The sequence below is a fragment of the Berghia stephanieae genome, chromosome 14 (genome assembly GCF_034508935.2).
Source record: "Berghia stephanieae isolate SIO BIC M18660-M18661 chromosome 14, UCSD_Bste_1.3, whole genome shotgun sequence".
Classification (NCBI taxonomy): domain Eukaryota; kingdom Metazoa; phylum Mollusca; class Gastropoda; order Nudibranchia; family Aeolidiidae; genus Berghia; species Berghia stephanieae.
The window spans coordinates 22,563,190-22,582,279 of record NC_088373.1 but is presented as its reverse complement, the minus strand read 5'-3'; the positions used below and the strand labels follow the sequence as shown (position 1 = coordinate 22,582,279).

Sequence of the window (19,090 nt, the reverse complement as noted above, 5' to 3'; positions counted from 1 at the left end):
ATTGGCCACATGGCCAAATGTGCTCAAAAACATCGACATAGTAAAAATATGTTCACGGTTTTCGAAATATTTCAATAGATAGAATGAAGTTGACGCCACTCAGGCCTTCATTATTATTATTATTATTATTATTATTATTATTATTATTATTATTATTATTATTATTATTATTATTATTATTATTATTATTATTATTCATTATTATTATTATTATTATTGTTACTATTATTATTATTATTATTATTATTATTATTATTATTATTGTTACTATTATTATTATTATTATTATTATTATTATTATTATTATTATTATTATTATTATTATTTATTATTATTATTATTATTATTATTATTATTATTATTATTATTATTATTATTATTATTATTATATTATTATTATTATTATTATTATTATTATTATTATTATTATTATTATTATTATTATTATTATTATTATTATTATTATTTCATTTTATTTTTTTTTTATTTATTTTTTCTAATTTTAAACAATTATTAAATTTTTTTTTTTTTTTTTAAATTATAATTATTATTTTTAATTTTTTTTATATATTTTTTTTTGTGCCATACACATTTATGAGTTAACCTCACTAAACCGTATTAACCTGACTATAAACGTTCAAGGTTATACACAGTTGTGTGTGTTGGTCCGTTATACTTCCGGATGGCAATGTTGTGAACTTCTAAGCCAAGTGCATGCCATGTATAGCCGCAAGAGACCCCTCTAAACCCCTCTCCCTTTCACACTCATTGATTTTGATTAAGGTCATATAAGCGCCAGTAAAAAGGAACAAAATGGGATAGTAAAATGTTTTAGAATTATAATTAAAGTACAAAAGAAAAGGTAAGACAAAGGGGAATTGGTTCAAATAGGGTAAAGATGTAGATTCCAAGAGCACACCGTCAAAGTACTTAGTTTGAGATCACCTAAAAGTCTCATCCAGACACAAGCACAGGTCCGAACTAAGAGGAATAGACTCAAATGTTTACAAATCATATAATATAATATTATGTAAACTAAACATATTACAATGCATAACAGAGAGATGATATACAAGGAAAAAAATATCATCTCCCAAAACTATAACTATACATTCGACTGTTTCCCTCCCAGCCAAGGAACTGCGGCCAGGGTCATGACAAAACTAAGTAATCTCATTCCAAGACAATGATAGGAAACAATTGGATAACGGGTGGGGGGGGGGGGGGGTATAGAAGACACAACATGTACCTCCCTGCCCACTATGGGAGGTCAGGATCCCCACCCAGCTTTCACACTCAATAAAGATACTACAGATAGTATGCGCCTGGCAAAGGAGCTCACAACATTGCCATCCGGAAGTATAACGGACCAACACACAACACTGTGTGCAATCATGATCGTTTATAGTCAGGTTAATACAGTTAAGTGAGAATTACTCATAAACGCGGATGGCAAAAATTAACAAACAAACAACAATAAAAAAAGCCCCAAGAACAAAGACCTGAGTGACGTCAACTTCGAACTATATTATGTAATCTGATGAAACAATGTTTACTATCACTTGCAATATCGAAATTGACGGGAAATACAGTCTGTCAGTCATATGGCGTCGGCCGGCCGTAGCCATCGTTAACTTATAGATAGAATGCGCTTGGCCAAGGAGTTCACAACATTGCCATCCGGAAGTATAACGGACCAACACACAAACTCTGTGTAACCATGAACGTTTATAGTCTGGTTAATACAGTTTCGTGAGAACAACTCACAAACGCGGATGGCAAAAACAATAACAAAGGCCTGAGTGACGTCATCTTTGAACTATCTATAGCCTGACACTGACCAAAAAATGACGTCAAAATGCCAGTCTTTTGCCACAAAAGAAAACAAATCGTGAGATGTATTCAATAGTTCAACCAATGGAATAACTTGTTTCCATGAGCTTAACTAACGATAACTCACTAGGCGGTGCAAAGAAAGCTCACAACATTGCCATCCGCAAGAATAACAGACCAACACACAAAACAATATTTACTATAGATAGTTCGAAGACGACGTCAATCAGGTCTTTGTTATTGTTTTTTTTTTTTGCCATCCGCGTTTATGAGTACTGCTCACTTCCGGATTGCAATGTTATGAGCTTCTTAGCCAAGGGCATACTATCAATTGAACATTTATAGATAGTATGCGCTTGGCTAAGAAGCTCACAACATTGTCATCCGGAAGTTCAACAGACCAACACACAAAACTATGTGTAACCTTGAATGTTTATAGTCTGGTTAATAAAATTTAGTGATAACTACTCATAAATGTAGATGGCAAACAAACAAACAAAAACAACCCAGTAACAAAAGCCTGAGTGGCGTCTACTTTATTCTATCTATAGATAGTATGCGCTTGGCCAAGAAGCTCATAACATTGCCATCCGGAAGTATAACGGACCAACACACAAAACTGTGTGCGTCCATGAACGTTTATAGTCAGGTTAATACAGTTCAGTGAGCATTACTCATAAACGCGGATGGCAAAAAACAATAACAAAGACATGAGTGACATCATCTTCGAACTATCTATAGATAGTATGCAGATGACGTCACTCAGGCCTTTGTTATTGTTTTTGCCATCCGCGTTTGTGAGTTGTTCTCACTAAACTGTATTAACCAGACTATAAAAGTTCATGGTTACACAGAGTTTGTGTGTTGATCCGTTATACTTCCGGATGGCAATGTTGTGAACTCCTTGGCCAAGCGCATTCTATCTATAGATAATCTGATTAATATAATTTAGTGAAAGCTTCTCATAAAAATGGCTGGTTAAAAACAATGACAAAGAGCTGAATGACGTCAATTTCATTTTGAGCACATTTTTCATCGTGGCCAAGCCTGGAGCCCAAGAAAAAGATAATAAAGATCTCTCCAATGAAAAAGAACAGAATGGCACAAGCTAAAAAAAATAGAGCTTTTATATAGCGCAAATTCCATTAAACGTGCTCAAAGCGCTTTACAAGGGGTCCCTGGCCAACAGCAACATTTAACATTTAGGACGGGACATGACGCATCAAAGGCGATATTACAATGGGTTTTTCTTCGGACAGAGACAACGATGTTAACGGCCAGGCAATCATTTTACACCTGAGTACGGTGAGAGAATGTGAGTAAAGAGCCTTCTCCAATGATTCAGCTATGCGCCGAGAGAGGCTCGAACCCAGGACCTTCCGATCCGAAAGCGAGTGTCATACTACAAGACCACATAGCCACACACCCAAACTAACCAACACTCCATTCCTTACACACAGTTAGAAACTTCACGCAGCAACTTCAGGAATAAATCCAAAGTGTGTCCGAACGAAATGGATAGTAAGAAATGTTGATGACCAGCAATATTAACACGATGACCCAACACGGTACACATCCCAATGGTACAACAACATCACAATATACTAAACCCTACACACCTACCTGTATTCTACGTATTGTGCTACGACAAAAGGATATATCATGAAAATGCAATCAGAAAAAAAAGAAAACAAAACGAAAAAAAAAGAAGAAAAGAAAAGAAAAAAATACAAAAAACCAAAATATTAATTTACAAAATTCTGCCTTTCTCCAATTGGTGGTTGGTCATTGGTTCTATAAAGATAGAATGCGCTTGGCCAAGGAGTTCACAACATGGCCATCCGGAAGTATAACGGACTGACACACAAAACTGTGTGTATCCATGAACTTTTATAGTCTGGTTAATACAGTTTAGTGAGAACAACTCACAAAAAACAATAAAAAGGGCGTGAGTGACGTCATCTTCGTTCAATCTATATCTAATTAAGTTATTGTTTTTCTTTGAACTCTCTCAAAGGTTTCATTGTTTAAATATAAAACTCAGATTTGTCGTTTGTTGCTATTTCTTTTCGGGCCCAACCGATTTGAGTATTTTGCTTAGAACATACGAACGATGGGAGCTTTCTATATTCAGGTTTTCGTCCAACCGAGTCATCAATCACATGATTTGATGCTGTCCAACGATTGGATATTTCTTAACAAATGTAAACACGCTGCTTTGTTTATGGAAGTTGTAAACATACTGAACAAAATGGGCAATTGTGATGTTAGATATTCCAAAAGCTGAGAACACCTTTCACTAAGTGGGTCACTTTGAGCACATATTCCAATAGATAGTATGCGCTTGGCTAAGAAGCTCACACCATTGCCATCCGGAAGTGTGACCGACCAACACACAAAACTCCGTGTAACCATGAACGTTTATAGTCTCATTAATACCGTTTAATGAAAATTACTCATAAACACGGATGGTAAAACACAATAACAAAGACCCGAGTGGCGTCAACTTCAATTTATATATATAGATAGAATGCAGATGACGTCACTCAGGCCTTTGTTATTGTTTTTGCCATCCTCGTTTGTGAGTTGTTCTCACTAAACTGTATTAACCAGACTATAAACGTTCATGGTAACACAGAGTTTGTGTGTTGGTCCTTTATACTTCCGGATGGCAATGTTGTGAACTCCTTGGCCAAGCGCATTCTATCTATATGACCAATGACCTCGAGCACATGGAAAGGTAATATAGATCGTCCCCATTGATGCTAGGCGTTGAAGAAAGAAATAATTTGAGTTGTACCGTAGCCATCGTAAAGTTATATCCTGACACCGTAGCCATCGGAAAGCTATAGATAGTATGCAGATGACGTCACTCAGGCCTTTGTTATTGTTTTTGCCATCCGTGTTTGTGAGTTGTTCTCACTAAACTGTATTAACCAGACAATAAAAGTTCATGGTTACACAGAGTTTGTGTGTTGGTCCGTTATACTTCCGGATGGCAATGTTGTGAACTCCTTGGCCAAGCGCATTCTATCTATAGCCTGACACTGTAGTCATCGTTAACTTACAGCCTGACACTGTCGCCATCGTAAAGTTATAGCCTGACACCGTAGCCATCGTTAAGTTAAAGCCTGACACTGACCAAAAATTGACGTCAAAATGCCAGTCTTTTGCCACAAAAGAAAACAAATCGTGAGTTGTATTCAATAGTTAAACCAATGAAATAACTTGTTTCCTTGAGCACTACTAACGACAACTCACTAGACGCTACAGAAACCTAAAAAATGACGTCAAACTGCCAGTCCTAGAGAGTTCTTGTGTCAGGCTATAGATAGTATGAAGTTGACGTCACCCAGGTCTTTGTTATTGCTTTTTGCCATCCGCTTTATATCATTGTGAGTAATTCTCATTTAACTGTATTAACCAGACTATATAAGTTCAAGGTTACACATAGGTTTGTGTGTTGGTCCGTCATACTTCCAGATGGCAATGTTGTGAGCTTCTTAGCCACGCGCATACTATCTATAATATGTTAACGTTGGCTTCGGTTTTGCGCCCCCTATAGATAGAATGAAGTTGACGTCACTCAGGTCTTTGTTATTGGTTTTTTGCCATCCATGTTTATGAGTAATTTAACTAAACTATATTAACCAGACTATAAAAGTTCATGGTTACACATACATTTGTGTGTTGGTCCGTTACACTTCCGGATGACACTGTTGTGAGTTTCTTAGCCAAGCGCATACTATCTCTAGCAGTCGTACAAACATTCCAAACAATGTGTAACCTTAATGTCTGAAAGTGGGACTTAGGTGAGAACTAATCACTGGCGGTGTGAAATCAATAAGAATCGATCCCGAATAGATAGAATGAAGTTGACGTCACTAGGGTCTTTGGTGATGATTTTTTTGTTCAATCCGCGTTTATGTGTAATTCGATTCTCACTAAACTGTATGAACCATACTATAAACGTTTATAGTTTTGTGTGTTGGTCCGTTATATTTCCGGATGGCAATGTTGTGAGCTTCTTAGCACAGCGCATACTATCTATGTTCTCAATGATATGCGTTTATCCAAAAATATCATAGCATCCGCCAGCGGAATATCACGAACCAACTCACAAAGCTATGTATAGATAGTATGCGCTTGGCTAAGAAGCTCATAACAATGCCATCCGGAAGTATAACGGACCAACACATAAAACTGTGTGTATCCATGAACGTTTATAGTCTGGTTAATACAGTTCAGTGAGCATTACTCATGAACGCGGATGGCAAAAAGCAATAACAAAGAGATGAGTGACGTCATCTTCGAACTAAACGTTTCTAGTTAGTCAGATTGGTAGGATTCAGTGAAAACTACTTGATATTTAAACACGCTGGCTAAAAACAACAAAGAGACGAATGTCGTCAATTTCGTTCTATCTATACTATTAAAGGGAGTAATTCTGATAGCAGAGTTATAAATAGATATCGCTAGACTGCTAAAAATCGAAGATACGATGTTTTGTCATCGTACACAAGTATTGTGTGGTCAGTCTCAACTGACCCTGAACTAAACTGACCCTTGATACGTAATCTGCCATATTCTGGAAAAAAAAAACAATATTTTGAAATTTGGCCAGAAAACTTGTCCTTCAAATATCGACCGATTTAAATGACCCTCATCATGGCAAAAAAAAAACAAAAAAACTCTCAAACCTGGGACTTCGAATCGAAGGTCCCAGGTTGAGAATTTTTTTTTTTTTTTTTTTTTTTGCCATGATGAGGGTCATTTAAATCGATCGATATTTGAAGGACGAGTTTTCTGGCCAAATTTCAAAATATGGGTTTTTTTTTTCAGAGTACGGCATGGTAGTATTATTGTGAGCCCAAGACACCAGCATTGTTTCGTAATGAGCTGCTTGTCGCAAGCTGCCTGTATTGAAAACTGTCTTGAATTTCTTATCTGGCTATATTATTATTATTGTAAGAACGGACGGTCTCGTAGGTGTTCGAGCGTAGTTCACAGTTCGCTAGTCTTGGTTTGAAACCGTGAACGAATAATCGAGTAATCGAACGTTTTATCAATGGGTGACGTCGGCAATAGGTAATTTGAGGTGAAAATTAATCTTGTGAGTTTAATTTTTTTTTAAAAACACAAAACGAAAAAACTCAAAGCATCCGCCAGCCGGATATGACCTACAAACACAGAAAACGTTGTGACCGTTGTGTAACCGTAATCGTTTATAGTCTGATTAATACAAGATTTCGTGAGAACTTGGCTGAAAATGGCAGGCTAAATAAAAACGATAACAAAGAGCTGAGTGGTATCAATAGGATTGAATAGTCTGATGTCACTTCCGCCCAGCAACGAGCGTCTTGGTTCTAAACAAAGAAAATCGGTACTTTTTATTCTTCATGCTGGCTAGAATTTTTCACATGTCATGTGATCAGAGTGTATAAAAGTCAAACATGATCAGATTTATAATGTTTTTCTCCTCTGGATAAACTTTTATTTTCGTCTGAGAAGTATTTCACAATGGCGTCCGCCATTGTTCCGATAGTTTAGAACCAGTTACTAAGTTACTATGCGTCATTACGGGGGAAGTGACGTCACGACTGTTGAAGCCTATTTCGTTCCTTCGACAGATAAATATAGATAGAACGATGATGACGTCATTCAGGCCTTTATCATTTTTGTTTGCCATCCATGTTTGTAAGTAATTCTCACTTAACTGAAATAAACAAACAAATAAATAAATAAATAAAATAAAATTCCCTTTATACATCCCAAGGGGGAAATTTGTCTCTAGGGTCTATTCCAAGGGCAGACTGGAATTTCCCAGGTTCCGCCGCAGTGCAGTGCCGCAAATTGAGCTTGAGCGATGTGACTTGCTGGTGATCAAACTCGGTACCTTTTGGGTACGAAACAAAAACTCATTGTCCCCATTCTTTGTTATTGTTTTAGCCTGCCATTTTTATGCGTTTGCCCTTCCGCCATGACATCATAAGATATCGTCGCCTAGGCATTCCACGAAGGAATATAGATAACTCATCAAACAGGATGTCTGATTTCAACAGGAATCACCCATGTTGTCCAATTGAGCAAATTGGAGAGTGATAATTTTGCCCAAGGACAAAATTGAAAGTGCCTGACTTGGGGCTCGAACCCAGGACCTTCCTGGTCACAGTGCAATGCCCTCACCACACGACCACTTCATTTCTATGAGTAGTTATCACCAAATTGAATGAATCGATTGTAAAGGTTGAAGGTACTCATCATTTTGTGTGTGCGCAGATGCGAGTATTTTACCTAAACGCATGGCATCAATCGTGTGATTGATACAATAGATAGTATGCACCTGGCTAAGAAACTCACAAAATTGCCATCCGGAAGTATAACGACCCAACACACACAACTATGTATAGATAGTATGCAGATGACGTCACTCAGGCCTTTGTTATTGTTTTTGCCATCCGCGTTTGTGAGTTGTTCTCACTAAACTGTATTAACCAGACTATAAAAGTTCATGGTTACACAGAGTTTGTGTGTTGGTCCGTTATACTTCCGGATGGCAATGTTGTGAACTCCTTGGCCAAGCGCATTCTATCTATAACCTTGAACTTTTTAGTCTGGTTCATACTGTAGAGTGAGAATTAATCATAATCGTGGAAAGCAAAAAAAAACAACAAAAAAAAAAAAACAACAAACAATTACATCGACATGAATGACGTCACTCAGGTCTTTGTTATTGTTTTTTTTTTTTTTTTTTTTTGCCATCCGCGTTTATTAGTAATGTTCACTGAACTGTTTTAACCCGACTATAAACGTTCATGGATACACACGGTTTTGTGTGTTGGTCCGTTATACTTCCGGGTGGCAATGTTGTGAAGTTCTTAGCCAAGTGCATACCATCTATTCAATTAATAGTAAGTATTACTCATAACAATGGCTGGCTGAAAACAATAACAAAGAGCAGAGTGACGTCAATTTCGTCCCTTCTATACAGGAATGAATCAACACATAAAAACACACTCGTGATTGTCGAGTAAATATTATGTTGATAGTTTCCATGGAGCGAGTTTACCCATTATCTGTGACGTTTTCTTTTCCAAAACAAAGTACACATAGACACACTCAAACACACACACACACACACACTCTCACACACATACCCATATACACCCCCCCACACACACACACACACACACATATCCAAATACACACGCCCCCACACACACACCCCCCCCCCCCCCACACACACACGCGCGCGCGCACACACGAACACATTGACAACATGGCGAGTAAATACGATGTTGCTAGTCTCCATGGTGACCGGTTAACCTTCGTTCGGTTTTTCCATCGGTGAATTCACCTGAGTGTGGGGGCTTCGGTTTACTGGGAACTTTCGGGAGAATAGAATAGACACTTAGATAACCACGCCTCTCGGACAGACGTCATAACGTAAAAAATGACAGAGGTTGGTAAACATACAGACTACACAGGTTTAACGATCGATGGTAAGTGTCTATGAAAACACCTCTGTGTAACTATGAACGTTTATAGTCTGAATAACACAGTTAAGTGAGAATTACGCTTATGGCAAAAAACAAAACAAAACAAAACAAAAAAAAAAAAAACAATAACAAAGTCCCGAGTGACGTCAACTTCATTCTATCTATAGATAGTATGCGTTTGGCTAAGTAGCTCACAACATTGTCATGTGGAAATATAAAGAACCAACACACAAAACGGTGTGTATCCTTGAATGTTTATAGCGTTTTTATATGTTTTTAATATAGTTTAGTGAGAATTACTCATAAACGCGGGTGGCAAAAAACAATAACAAAGACCTGAGTGACGTCAACTTCATTCAATCTATAGATATCCAGACTATGAAAGTTCATGATTACAGAGAATTTTGTGTGTTAGTCCGTTATAATTCCGGATGGCAATGTTGTGAGCTTCTAAGCCAGGCGCATTCTATCTATACATCTGATGAATACGTGTTTTGAACCAAGTAAAACCCAGACAACTCCAGCCAGGTTATGTTGATCTCACCGATCACTTGCCTGACTAGATACCTGTGATAACATTCATGTGTTTTTGTTTCTTCGTTTAAGTATTGGAGAATAAAAGATTGAAATATTTGCGCTGTCGACATTTATTTTCAACCTTTACAGACGCGAATAGATTATATTCTAATTGACGCTTCCGTACTGTCTTCTTGTGGCTATGCCTTGAAAACTATTGCCATGGATGTTATTTTACAACTATGTCATATTTATTCGACAATATATATATATATATATATATATATATATATGTATGTATGTATGTATGTATGTATGCATGTATGTATGTATATCTCTTCTTTCTTCTTCTTCGTCTTGTGGAAACCTCCAATATTGTCGAGGATCACTCCACAGTTTGTAGGGTTTTACATTTTAAACTTGTTAAAACTCTGCACATAATACTAATTTTAAAAAAATACATAGATTCAAAAGTCACGTTGTGAACTCTAGCAATCGCGTGAAGGTATATTGGCAACCGTTTTCAGCCACTTCAGCTGGGAGGCTATTCCATAGTCGGGCAGTGGAAGGGAAAAACGAATACAGGTGGGCGTCAGTTTTTGATGTTGGGATGGTTACTCTTGCCTGTGTGTCCTCTCGTATTTCTTGTGCCGATATCTTTGATGTCGTTTGGAAGTTTAAGGCACGAATTTTTGTAGTAGATCTTGTGGAACAATTTAAGTTTATCTATCTTTCTTCTCTTTTCCAGAGGTACAAGGGCAATCTGTTGTGATATTTCAGACGCACTTGAGAAAGAATCGAATATGTTTGTGATGCGTCTTGCTGTTTTTCTTTGAATGTTTTCTAAGGTGTCGATGTTTTTCTTTGTATATGGGTCCCAAATTGAGCTGCCATACTCCAAAATTTGTCTAACAATAGTTTTAAAAGGAAAGGTTTGAGTTGTGATTGGGCATCTTTTTAAATTGCGGGTGATGTAAGCGCTTGTATGATTTGCCTTTGAAGCGAGGTGACATATTATGTGGTCTTCCCATTTGACGTTTTTAGCAATGTCATTAAATGTTCCAGGTTTTGACCATGAAGTTGGTATTCAAATGTAATAGGTGCTTTCTTATTTGTGATGGTTAGAACATTGCACTTTGATACGTTAAATTCCATTTGATTTATTGTTTCCCATTCTTGTAGTTTAGTTAGATCGTCATTTAGTGTTTTGCAGTCGTCTGTTGTTCTTATCTGATTATATAATGCTGTGTCGTCAGCAAAGAGGCGCACTTTTGACCTTATACCTCATGGAAGATCATTTATGAAAACTAAAAATAGGACAGGCCCAAGGACTGAGCCATCCCGATAGTGGAAGTCTCGCCGTCGACAAGAACTTGTTTGGTGCAATTGTCCAGAAAAGTTGCAATCCATTGTAAGGTATATATATATATATATATATATATATATATATATATATATATATATATATATATATATATATATATATATGTTACCTTTGAAAATCTCTTCAGTTATTTATTGGTGTTATGCATATAGTTAAAAAATTCACAACATCAGCAAGCGGAACTAAGGTACCAACACAAATACTATGTGTAACCTTAGACGATAGAACGAAATTGACCTCACTTTGCTTTTTGTAATTGTTTTTAGCCAGCCACCTTTTGTGATTAGTTATCACTAAATTATAGCAATCAGACTAAAAACGTTAAACATAACACATAGTGTTGTGTATTGGTATGTTATATCCGGCTGGCGGAATGTGTGTGTGTATGTGTATGTGTGTGTGTGTGTGTGTGTGAGTACATTACCTAATTTCACAGCATAGATAGACTGATTAATATACTTTAGTAAGAACTTCTCATAAAAATGAGTGGCTAAAAACAAAAATAAACAGTTGGCTTGAATTTCATTCCTTTTATAGATAGTTTGCGCTTGGCTAAGAAACTCACAACAGTGCCATCCAGAAGTATAACGAGCCAACACAAAACTCTGTGTAACCTTGAACTTTTACTGTCTGGTTAATAGATAGAACGAAGATGACGTCACTCGGGTCTTTGTTATTGTTTTTTGCCATCCCCGTTTATGAATTATTCTCACTTAACTGTATTATCCAGACTATCCAGTTTTGATGATTCCTCTGTGACCTCCTGTTGCTATGCCTGTCAAGCTATATATGTATCCTCTGTGACCTCTTGTTGCTATGCCTGTCAAGCTATTGACGAATCCTCTGTGACCTTTTGATGCTATCCTGTCAAGCTATTGATGATTCCTCTGTGACCTCTTGTTGCTATGCCTTTTAAGCTATTGATGATTCCTCTGTGACCTCTTGTTGCTGCTATGCCTGTCAAGCTATTGATGATTCCTCTGTGACCTCTTGTTGCTATGCCTTTCAAGCTATTGATGATTCCTCTGTGACCTCTTGTTGCTGCTATGCCTGTCAAGCTATTGATGATTCCTCTGTGACCTCTTGTTGCTATGCCTTTCAAGCTATTGATGATTCCTCTGTGACCTCGTGTTGCTATGCCTTTCAAGCTATTGATGATTCCTCTGTGAACTCTTGTTGCTATGCCTGTCAAGCTATTGATGATTCCTCTGTGACCTCTTGTTGCTATGCCTTTCAAGCTATTGATGATTCCTCTGTGACCTCTTGTTGCTATGCCTTTCAAGCTATTGATGATTCCTCTGTGACCTCTTGTTGCTGCTATGCCTGTCAAGCTATTGATGATTCCTCTGTGACCTCTTGTTGCTATGCCTTTCAAGCTATTGATGATTCCTCTGTGACCTCTTGTTGCTATGCCTTTCAAGCTATTGATGATTCCTCTGTGAACTCTTGTTGCTATGCCTGTCAAGCTATTGATGATTCCTCTGTGACCTCTTGTTGCTATGCCTTTCAAGCTATTGATGATTCCTCTGTGACCTCTTGTTGCTGCTATGCCTGTCAAGCTATTGATGATTCCTCTGTGACCTCTTGTTGCTATGCCTTTCAAGCTATTGATGATTCCTCTGTGACCTCTTGTTGCTGCTATGCCTGTCAAGCTATTGATGATTCCTCTGTGACCTCTTGTTGCTATGCCTTTCAAGCTATTGATGATTCCTCTGTGACCTCGTGTTGCTATGCCTTTCAAGCTATTGATGATTCCTCTGTGACCTCTTGTTGCTATGCCTGTCAAGCTATTGATGATTCCTCTGTGACCTCTTGTTGCTATGCCTTTCAAGCTATTAATGATTCCTCTGTGACCTCTTGTTGCTATGCCTTTCAAGCTATTGATGATTCCTCTGTGACCTCTTGTTGCTGCTATGCCTGTCAAGCTATTGATGATTCCTCTGTGACCTCTTGTTGTTATGCCTGTCAAGCTATTGATGATTCCTCTGTGACCTCGTGTTGCTATGTCTTTCAAGCTATTGATGATTCCTTTGTGACCTCTTGTTGCTATGCCTGTCAAGCTATTGATGATTCCTCTGTGACCTCTTGTTGCTATGCCTTTCAAGCTATTGATGATTCCTCTGTGACATCTCGTTGTTATGCCTGTCAAGCTATTGATGATTCCTCTGTGACCTCGTGTTGCTATGTCTTTCAAGCTATTGATGATTCCTTTGTGACCTCTTGTTGCTATTCCTGTCAAGCTATTGATGATTCCTCTGTGACCTCTTGTTGCTATGCCTGTCAAGCTATTGATGATTCCTCTGTGACCTCGTGTTGCTATGCCTTTCAAGCTATTGATGATTCCTCTGTGACCTCTTGTTGCTATGCCTGTCAAGCTATTGATGATTCCTCTGTGACCTCTTGCTGCTATGCCTTTCAAGCTATTGATGATTCCTCTGTGACATCTCGTTGTTATGCCTGTCAAGCTATTGATGATTCCTCTGTGACCTCGTGTTGCTATGTCTTTCAAGCTATTGATGATTCCTTTGTGACCTCTTGTTGCTATTCCTGTCAAGCTATTGATGATTCCTCTGTGACCTCTTGTTGCTATGCCTTTCAAGCTATTGATGATTCCTCGGTGACCTCTTGTTGCTGCTATGCCTGTCAAGCTATTTATAATTTTTCTGTGACGTCATGTTGCTATGCCTGTCAAGCTATTGATGGTTCCTCTGTGATCTCTTGTTCCTATGCCTGTCAAGCTATTGATATGGATGCCTTTTTAACTATTATCTTACAGCATCAGCTTTCAGTTCCTGCAATAAAAATACAGTGCGTAGCCACCGTAAACTCATAGCCTGACACTGACCAAAAATGACGTCAAAAGACAAGTCTTTAGCCACAAAAGAAAACATCGTGAATTGTAATCACTAGTTCAACTAATGAAATTACTTGTTTCCTTAAGCTCTACTAAAGAAAACTCACAAGACACTGCACAAACCTAAAAACTGACGTCATACTATAAGTTAGCAATGACTATCCCGCACAAATCTTTGGGCCTCTTTTTCGCTCATGAAGTGCCCGAATTCGCGTCAAAATATGGGACGAAGCCGTTTCGTATATGCTATTTTAAAAAATTAATTACGACGCTGTTTATGGATGAATATGACTGAAAGTGGGCACACAGTTAGAAAAAAGGTCATTTTAGATTATGTCAAGCGACAAAACTCGTGCGATTACCAGAAGACCGTTAAATATAGATTTTTACTCTTTGGAGTAAAATATTTCTAAAACTACCGGGCGTGGAGGTTTTGTCGCTGACAAGGTAATACATGCACATTTCTTCTTTTTGGTTGTAAAATTTCATATGAATATGAAGAGTACTTTCCCGTATTTTACAAAACACCATCCTAATTTGCTCTTCAAGTTTCAATCTTTTAATCCATTTATTACGCAAGATACAACCAAAGGTCGAAAAAAAATGCCGAAAAAGCGTCCCATATTTTCGCGTTGTTTTCCTCTTTGTGGGTCATCCAAATAAATGACACCTTTGAAACTGCATAACTTGTTTATTTATGAATGGATTTTCAAAATTCAAAAACATTTTTACTCAGTGGAGATAGGGTTTGATTTTAGACAAAAATTTTCCTCAAAAAGAGAAAAAAACATTTTTCATAGTCATTGCTATATAAGTCCTAGTGGATTATAGCGTGATGCTATATTATATTAACGATGGCTTGCATGCTTGACATTGCATGCAATTTTTACAATTTCGTTAGTTATCGTATATTTAATTAAAACTAGTGGAATAAACAATTAAATTGTTTTATTTTTTACTCGAAATATTAGAATTTAAAATAAATTATAATTTGGCCCCAAAATCAACCGCTGATTGTGAACCAAAGACCCATAGCCACCATTGTGCTTGCCTGTCACCCGGAGTAAACGGCCCACAGATCCTGAGCATCACTCACAATAGGATTCAATAGTCGTAACGTCACTTCCGTCCTAATGACGCATGGTAACTTAGTAACACTGGCTCTAAACTATCGTAACAATGGCGGACGCCGTATGAAATATTTCTCCGTCGAGCATAAAAGCGTATCCAGAGGAAAAAAACCCCATAAATTTGTTGACCATGTTTTGACTTTTACACATTCTGATCACAAGGCATATGAAAAGTTCTAGCCAGCATGAAGAATAAAAAGTAATGATTTTATTTGTTTAGAACCAAGAAGGCCGCCGTTGCCGGGCGGCGTGACATCAGACTACTGAATCCAATTCTTATACAGATAATTGAAAAAAAATACATCGTGTCGTCAGGTTAAGCGATGCAATTCCTTTATCAGTGTGTCAAAATATTGTGAAAAATACTCACTAATTGGCCTGACCTATTTGTGTGTTTGACAAGAACTAAGAATATCTCAGGCCTATTAACTCTCTCCTTACCAGCTATTTTTAGAATTTCCCCCGAAAATTCATTCCCACTCAATACGAGAATAGACTTTTCTTACTCAAACAAAAAAGTAATAAATTATGAGCTCTACATACAACACAGTGTATTTTTAGACTTTATAGCTGTCATCAAAGCATTTCTTCAAATTTTGTGATGTAAATTGTCGGTTGCATCGTAACGAATGAATGTGACGATTTTCCTATGGTTGGTACGGAAAGGGTTAATAATTGAAATAAATAGTAGTAGTTTATTATGGTTACACCTCCAAGTGAACCGTTTCACTCCAGTCCAGGTATTTTTGTCCTCCTTGATGGACGGTATCATAGCCCTCTGGCACGGCTGTGGACGGGCAGTGCAGGACCAAGTGGTCCATATCTTGTTTGGCACCACCACATGCTGTGCACTTGGGCGAATCTCGGTAGCCCCAGCGGTATGAAATTGGAGGTGTGCATCCGGGAGTGGGACCGTGTCTCAGTCCGGATACCGATTTTGGACCACTCTTAGCTTTCATCTCTCCATCGGCCGTTCCAACAGGATTGCATCTAGGGGAGGAAACGGGGTAAATGGCAGGAACTATTCTGATTGGTCAATGCTTAGTAACGGGCGAACCATGGATAGTGTGGTGTGAAACACTGTGAGACGGACTTAAGTGAGAACCAATCACTCAGCTGGCAGTCACACATGTGACCCATCGCGTCAAAACGGCGTTATAGATAGAATGAAGTTGACGTCACTCGGGTCTTTGTTATTATTATTTTTTTTTTTTTTTTTTTGCCATCCACGTTTATGTGTAATTCTCACTAAACTGTATTAACCAGACTATAAAAGTGCATGGTTACACATAATTTTGTGTATTGGTCCGTTATACTTCCGGATGGCAATGTTGTGAGCTTCTTGTCCAAGTTTTGTATCTGCCGGAAAAAATCTGGCGCCATGTCTCCTAATTTCAATGCTACTCATTAGGTAAAATAGTCACAACAACCACCAGCCCGATATAATGTGCCAACATACAAAACTATTTGTAACTTTGTACATTTACAGTCTTATTCAGATAATTTATTGGTAAGGAGAGAGTTAAAGCAGGCTACGATTGGTCTGGTCGAACTCAAGTCCAATCTGGCTATTCCTGGGTTAACCCCAAAGAGTTGGTATTTGAGGTCATCATCCCACCTCCTACCTGTCGTACTATAGCCTGGTTTCCTTCAATCATTGCCTAATCCAATTCCTTCATAGCCATAATGATAATAATACGTAGCGTATCATGGCGTACCTGCTATTATAGCAATCAGTCTATCAAACAACACAATTGTATTAATGAGGACCAAATTTTGATTTAAACCGACGTGTACTTATATGCAGGTCCGATAACCCAATTCAATATGGGCCCATGTTGTAATGGAAATCTAAAAAAAATAATAACGCAAAATATTGTCCACGACGGCAATGTTAAACTCGGCCCCATAACTATGTTCGAATGTCAGACCTGAAAATATATATGTTCACGTCGATTTAAACTTTCAGGACTCATTGCGACATAATAATACCCTTTAGAGACAATTGGTAACATATGTGAATACAATCTCGTGATTGACTGTTGTCATCAGTGACTCAATCAAGTATTTTGAAACCCCCACTCCCTATTCAGGTCAACACGGATTTCAACATTCATCTTATCTTGCTTGCTCTTGCCGAGTACTTGTTCAAATACCAACCACGACTGCTGTACTCTTAAAATACCCAATATTTTAAAATTTGGCCAGAAAACTCGTCCTTCAAATATCGATCGAAATAAATGACTCTCATCTTGGAAAATTATATCTCTTAAACCTGGGACTTCAGCGAAGTCCCAGGTTTAAGTGATTTATTTTTCCAAGATGAGAGTCATTTAAATCGATCGATATTTGAAGGACGAGTTTTCTGGCCAAATTTTAAAATATGGGTTTTTCCGGATTACAGCAGCCTAACGAGTCTCGCTGGCTCATACAACTTGCGTGGTTCAAGCTGTGCAGAGTGTTTAAAAAGGACAGCCTGCCACTTTTGATGTGTTAATTGTGATTAAGTGACTTCTTTTTTTTTCAAGGAAACTTTCTCATGTTCTTTCTTTGACGTATGTTATATAGACTAGACTAGACTCGCTGATTTATTATCTGTGTTGTGTAGTTTATAAATAATATTGTGACAACTCAAAACCAAACAGTTCGAGCAGTAATATAAATTGTCGTCAGAATATTAAAAAAGGTTGAATTTAGTGGACTTTGGTAAAATAACGTTCTAGATAGAAACATCAATAGTAGATAGAAACATCAATAGTAGATAGAGACATCCATAGTAGATAGACATCAATAGTAGATAGAGACATCAATAGTAGATAGAAACATCAATAGTTGATAGAGACATCAATTGGAGATAGAGACATCCATAGTAGATAGAGACATCAATAGTAGATAGAGACAGTAGATAGAGATATCAACAGTAGATAGAGACATCAATAGTAGATAGAGACATCCATAGTAGATAGAGACATCAATAGTAGATATAGACAGTAGATAGAGACATCAATAGTAGATAGAGACATGAATAGTAGATAGAGACATCAATTGTGGATAGAGACATCAATAGTACGAGTAGATAGAAAGACATTGATTGTAAATTGGAGAGGAAAGAAATAATTAATAATCATTATTTTATTTTTTTCAGTAAAGAACAATTTTTAGATTTTTGAAGTTAAATTCAATTCTGTGAAAATGGTGGCTGTGGGACTATCCAAAATCGTCATCGTCTCCGTTAATGTAATATTCATGGTAAGTTATCGGATTTAAACATTTCACTGACGTAAACAATACAATGATAATATATTATAATATTACTCAACTTGTCATTATAGTATTTTGTCTGAATCTAAGTGCGGCTATGTGGTCTTGTGGTATGACACTCGCTTTCGGATCGGAAAATCCTGGGTACGAGCCTTGGCCGGCGCATAGTTGAGTACTTGGAAAAGGCTCTTTACTCATATTTTCTAACGCTACTCAAGTGTAAAATGAGTAGCTGGTCGTTAACAGCGCTGTCTCTGTCCGAAAAATAAAAATAATATCGCCTTACAGGCGTCATGTCTAATATACTATGTGAGTATTAAGGCACGTACCAGCAGATTTAAATAAATGTCTATTGAATATCATTGATAGCATTTCTAGAAGTCCAAGACTCTTCCTCTTTTTAAATTTCATTAGTCCCCCCCCCCCCTCCACTTCCTACTCCTTCACCTCCTCCTCCTCTTCTTCTTTCTCTTACCCCCATCCGCTTTCGATACTCAGTTTTTCAACTCGATTTTAACTTCTACTACTACTACTACTATTATTACTACTACTACTACTACTACTACTACTACTATTACTACTATTACTACTACTACTACTACTACTACTACTA

At 37.4% G+C, this 19,090-nt stretch overlaps 2 protein-coding genes across 7 annotated transcripts in view; one reads left to right on the top strand and one right to left on the bottom strand.

Annotated features, from left to right (window-relative positions):
* The window catches only part of LOC144959646 (phytanoyl-CoA dioxygenase domain-containing protein 1 homolog), a gene marked incomplete at its 3' end in the record, with an annotated part of 45,151 nt that overhangs the window by 23,649 nt on the left and 2,412 nt on the right, over positions 1-19,090 (bottom strand). Inside the window, 1 exon segment of one of the 3 annotated variants that reach the window (XM_078892306.1) lies at positions 3,270-3,763. 3 annotated transcript variants of the gene reach the window in all.
* The window catches only part of LOC144959645 (tetraspanin-9-like), a 36,815-nt gene continuing 35,348 nt past the window's right edge, over positions 17,624-19,090 (top strand). The window contains exons 1-2 of one of the 4 annotated variants that reach the window (XM_078892302.1): positions 17,624-17,771; positions 18,362-18,465. In XM_078892302.1, coding sequence (XP_078748428.1) covers positions 18,409-18,465 — 57 coding nt within the window. In that variant the 5' untranslated portion in view covers positions 17,624-17,771; positions 18,362-18,408. Of the gene's footprint in view, positions 17,923-18,361; positions 18,466-19,090 lie in introns of all 4 variants that reach the window. The other 3 variants (XM_078892305.1, XM_078892303.1, XM_078892304.1) reach the window with 3 other exon arrangements.